The 3,682-nt window shown below is 40.4% G+C and overlaps 1 protein-coding gene across 1 annotated transcript; it reads left to right on the top strand.

The window, feature by feature from the left end:
- Positions 1–2,589: 2,589 nt before the first annotated feature.
- Positions 2,590–3,459, top strand: LOC128935785 (probable G-protein coupled receptor 141). Its single transcript, XM_054274331.1, has one exon. The coding sequence runs from the start codon at positions 2,590–2,592 to the stop codon at positions 3,457–3,459; it is 870 nt and encodes a 289-aa protein (XP_054130306.1).
- Positions 3,460–3,682: the final 223 nt, after the last annotated feature.

Below are 3,682 nucleotides of genomic sequence, written 5' to 3' on the forward strand. Positions count from 1 at the left end.
AGATATCTTTTATGAAAAATCCTTTCCTTAGGATTTTTCCTTCTGAGAAGCTGAGAGGCCTCAGGAACAAAATGTAAGCAATGATTATCTGCTGCTGTGAAATGCAACAGGTGGATCTGTGATTGGTCCATGTTGGTTGTTTCTAATTAATGGCCAGACACAGTCAGCTGGCTCAGACAGAGAGTATGAGCCACAAGCCTTTGTTATTCATTCCTTCTTATTCTATTCTTAGCTAGCCTTCTGATGAAATCCTTTCTTCTATCCTTTTAGTATATTTTTAATATAATATATATCATAAAATAATAAATCAAGCCTTCTGAAACATGGAGTCAGATCCTCGTTTCTTCCCTCATCCTAAGACCCCTGTGAACACAGCCACAGACTAACATTTTCCTGTTTAATTTTTGGCCAAGAATATGCTTTTAAATGTCTCTACAAGAGATGTGACTCAAAGTCTTCCTCTTTTTAGTGAGCTGCCATGTACTAGCGATATGTTTTGGGGTCTGCATTCATGCCTTTGGTTCAGGAATAATTTTCAAGGCCCACTGTCTTCTCTATGTCTTTTTTTTAAGAGCAGGAGCTCTTAAGTTGCTTTTCATATATGCCTACAGCTTGTTTTATGTATAATATTTAAACAGTGAAAAATCACCTCTGAATTCTTGATGGTCTAATAACATGTTAGAGTGAAATGCCCTGTTAACTCTGCTAAACACTGTTATTCTGGAACATTTAGCTTATTTATTAAACATAAAGCAAGTTCAGGGGGAAAGTGGATGTATAAGGAAAAAATCATTTCCTCAGGTGCACATTTCTTTCCTTGATCAGTGGCACTTCTCACTTTTTTAGCAGCAAAACCTGGTACCTTGTGGTAGTTGTATGGCTCAGGGAATCACTGCCTGCCTGAACTTTGAGACTAAACAAATTGTGGTTGGAGGAAGTCCTGACTTGATCTGTTCTACAAGTCGCAGCACAATGATGGTCTCTGACAGATCAGCAACTTTTCTGTGGTTCTCCCTGCACGATGAAAAGAGCATTAGACGTTGCACATATGAGATTGCTATCACAGAGTAGCAAAAGGAAGGCTTGTTCCTTCCTGTGTGTGGGCTGAGAAAACTCTCAGTCCTTCTTGGTCAAACAGGTCAAAGGCTGTCTTTTTCACTCTGCTTATGTATGCCATATGCTACAGCTTCATGAAATGACACATTTCAGGGTGGAGCCACAAAAAGAAGAGATTATAAGGTAAAATGCAAATATTTATTGCTATAAATAGCAAAAAAAAAATCATAATCTATTTCAAAGTGATATAAAGTGCTGTAATTAAACTGTAATTATGCTGTCTAGAGCAACTAAAACTTGTACACTTTCAAAGCCAATTTGAAATATTAACAATATACTTTGGAAAATGAGTTGCTTTATAAAACTCTTGGTGTAGCAAAGTTTCTGGGAAATTTCTTGTGCTTGTCTTGGGAATATTAGGTGGGAAAACAATTTTAAGCATTTAAATACATTAAGGTCATGAATTTTAAAAACAGGTGAGCAGAAAGGTTTATATTGATCTTGGCTTTCTAAAGATGTTTTGCCTGATGCTTCATAAATAAGAAGTTTCTCTGAAAATGTTTTGCAGTTGCAGTCTATCACTTTAAAGTTAACTGCAAAGAATTAAGAACTGCTGATTAAAACAAGTCTACTGATTTGAAACTTCAAAGGAATCAGACAGAGAAGACACTACTTTTTTTAAGAAATAATTTTTTAGCTCTTACTTTGTTCATTCAAAACTCTATCTAAGGTAAGGATGAATTTCATTTGCAAACTATTTATCTACCCCATGAGCTATCCCTGTATATTTGTACAGAAATCTGTATACAAGTCTGCATTCTGAGTTAAGTCTAAATAAGAACGCAGCTGTGTGTGGCTATGTTCAAAAAGTGCCTAAAGAATTACATCTTTCAGAACACCATTCCCAAATTAATTTTCACCTTTTCATCACTTTTCATAGCAGAGTATCTCAGGTAAAATTCTGTAGCAAAAAATACTTGCAGATGAAGGAAGAAATTGAATTTTCATCTGCAAAACTTTAGTTTCAATTTGCTCTATGTATCTAGAAACAAACCGTCGCTATTTATGTGTATTTTGTACCCATCCAGCAAGATGGATCAGGTGTCATCACAGATTATCCACACATGATAGGTATGACATCTTCGTATTTCAGTATTTTCCCACCTTCAATTTAAACTTTATGAGTGCAGATAAAACTTGCACAATTTACAAACAAACAGTGTCTTCATTACTACAAATGGCTGAATCTAGAGGCAAATAATTTTTTAAAAAAACCTAGAATGCAGCTTAATAAATCTCATTCATATTTATGTAAAATGCAGTTTAAATCCTGAGAGGCATGGGCTATTGCTGTCATACAAAGGTTCATAAGAGTTATAAGGCTGTAAACTATGTGGGATAACATAATTTCAGATGCAATTCAGTAGTGTCTCTTTAGGAATCTGTGATATTCCAGTTAACAATAAAGGAAATAACAAAGAAAAATGTTTTGCTCCTATTTTTCCTTTTCAGTAACCTTCAAAAGAGGAGCTTATGAGGATGCGTAACAGCTGCATAACCCAACAGAACCATTCCTCCAATGACACCATGCTGCACTCCTCAGAGCAACCCCACGCTGTTCTGATAGTGCTGTACATCATCAACCTGGCTGGCGGCACCCTCGGGGTCATCATGATGTCCCAGCAGCTGTTCCGCAGGAGATCCCAATCCGTGATGACCATCATGATCATCAGCCTGCTGGTGCTGCACAGCTTCATGCTCCTCAGCATCCCCTTCCGCCTCAGCTACTACATTCTGGGGGAGTGGAGGTTCGGGCGGTTCGCGTGCCGGCTGGCCAGTGCCATCATCTACCTGCACATGTACGCCACCTTCGCCTTGTACGCGGCCATCATCATGGCGCGCCTCCTGCGCCTGGAGCTGCGCAAGTGCTACACAGCGGCCTGGGTGGCGGCTGGCTGGCTGCTGGGAGCGCTGGTGATCACGCCCATCCTGCTCTCCTACTACGGCACCTCCACGACGCACCGGCCCCGCGAGTGCTTCCAGTTCCACAGGGAGCTGCGGGAGGCGCACATGGTGATCACCAACTACTGCCTGGTTGGGGTGCTGGTGGCAGTGTGCGCCTTACTCACCGCCATCCAGCTGACTGTCATCTACAGAGTGGCCGTGAAGTACTGGCCTGATGTCAACTCTCACGTGGAATTCAGGGCTCAGGCAAAGAGTTTCTTCTTCATCTTGGTAACTTTAGTCTGCTTTATGCCTCATCATGTATTCAGAGTGTATTACATCCAAAACTACGACCTTGATAAAGACCATAAACTGCTCCTATACAACGAGGTTTTTTTAGCTTTAACGACAATGTGCTGCCTGGATATGTTATGCTTCATAGCAGGAATAGCACACTGAACTGTGAGCTACCAGGAAGTCCAGCTGCAGTGTGTCAATATCGGCTTTTGAGAGAAGTAAAACTGTGATGGGATTTTCCTGAGCTAGGAAGACTGGTGAGTTCATGGCATGCCTCTATTAGTCTGCAGCATTGTTTGGCTTTTGCAGGCCAGTAAGACTCCACTTTCACAAGCTACTCTTTTTATCTTCTCTCTAAAAAGCAGACACACTTGAGTCTCACTCT

This window comes from Melozone crissalis, unplaced genomic scaffold, assembly GCF_028551555.1.
Source record: "Melozone crissalis strain CALT ecotype California unplaced genomic scaffold, PUWL_Pcris_2 ptg000016l_1, whole genome shotgun sequence".
NCBI classification, from domain to species: Eukaryota; Metazoa; Chordata; class Aves; order Passeriformes; family Passerellidae; genus Melozone; species Melozone crissalis.

Bases quoted from the DNA above. Each gene is read 5' to 3' on its own strand.
- LOC128935785 (XM_054274331.1), top strand. From the start codon at position 2,590: ATGAGGATGCGTAACAGCTGCATAACCCAACAGAACCATTCCTCCAAT.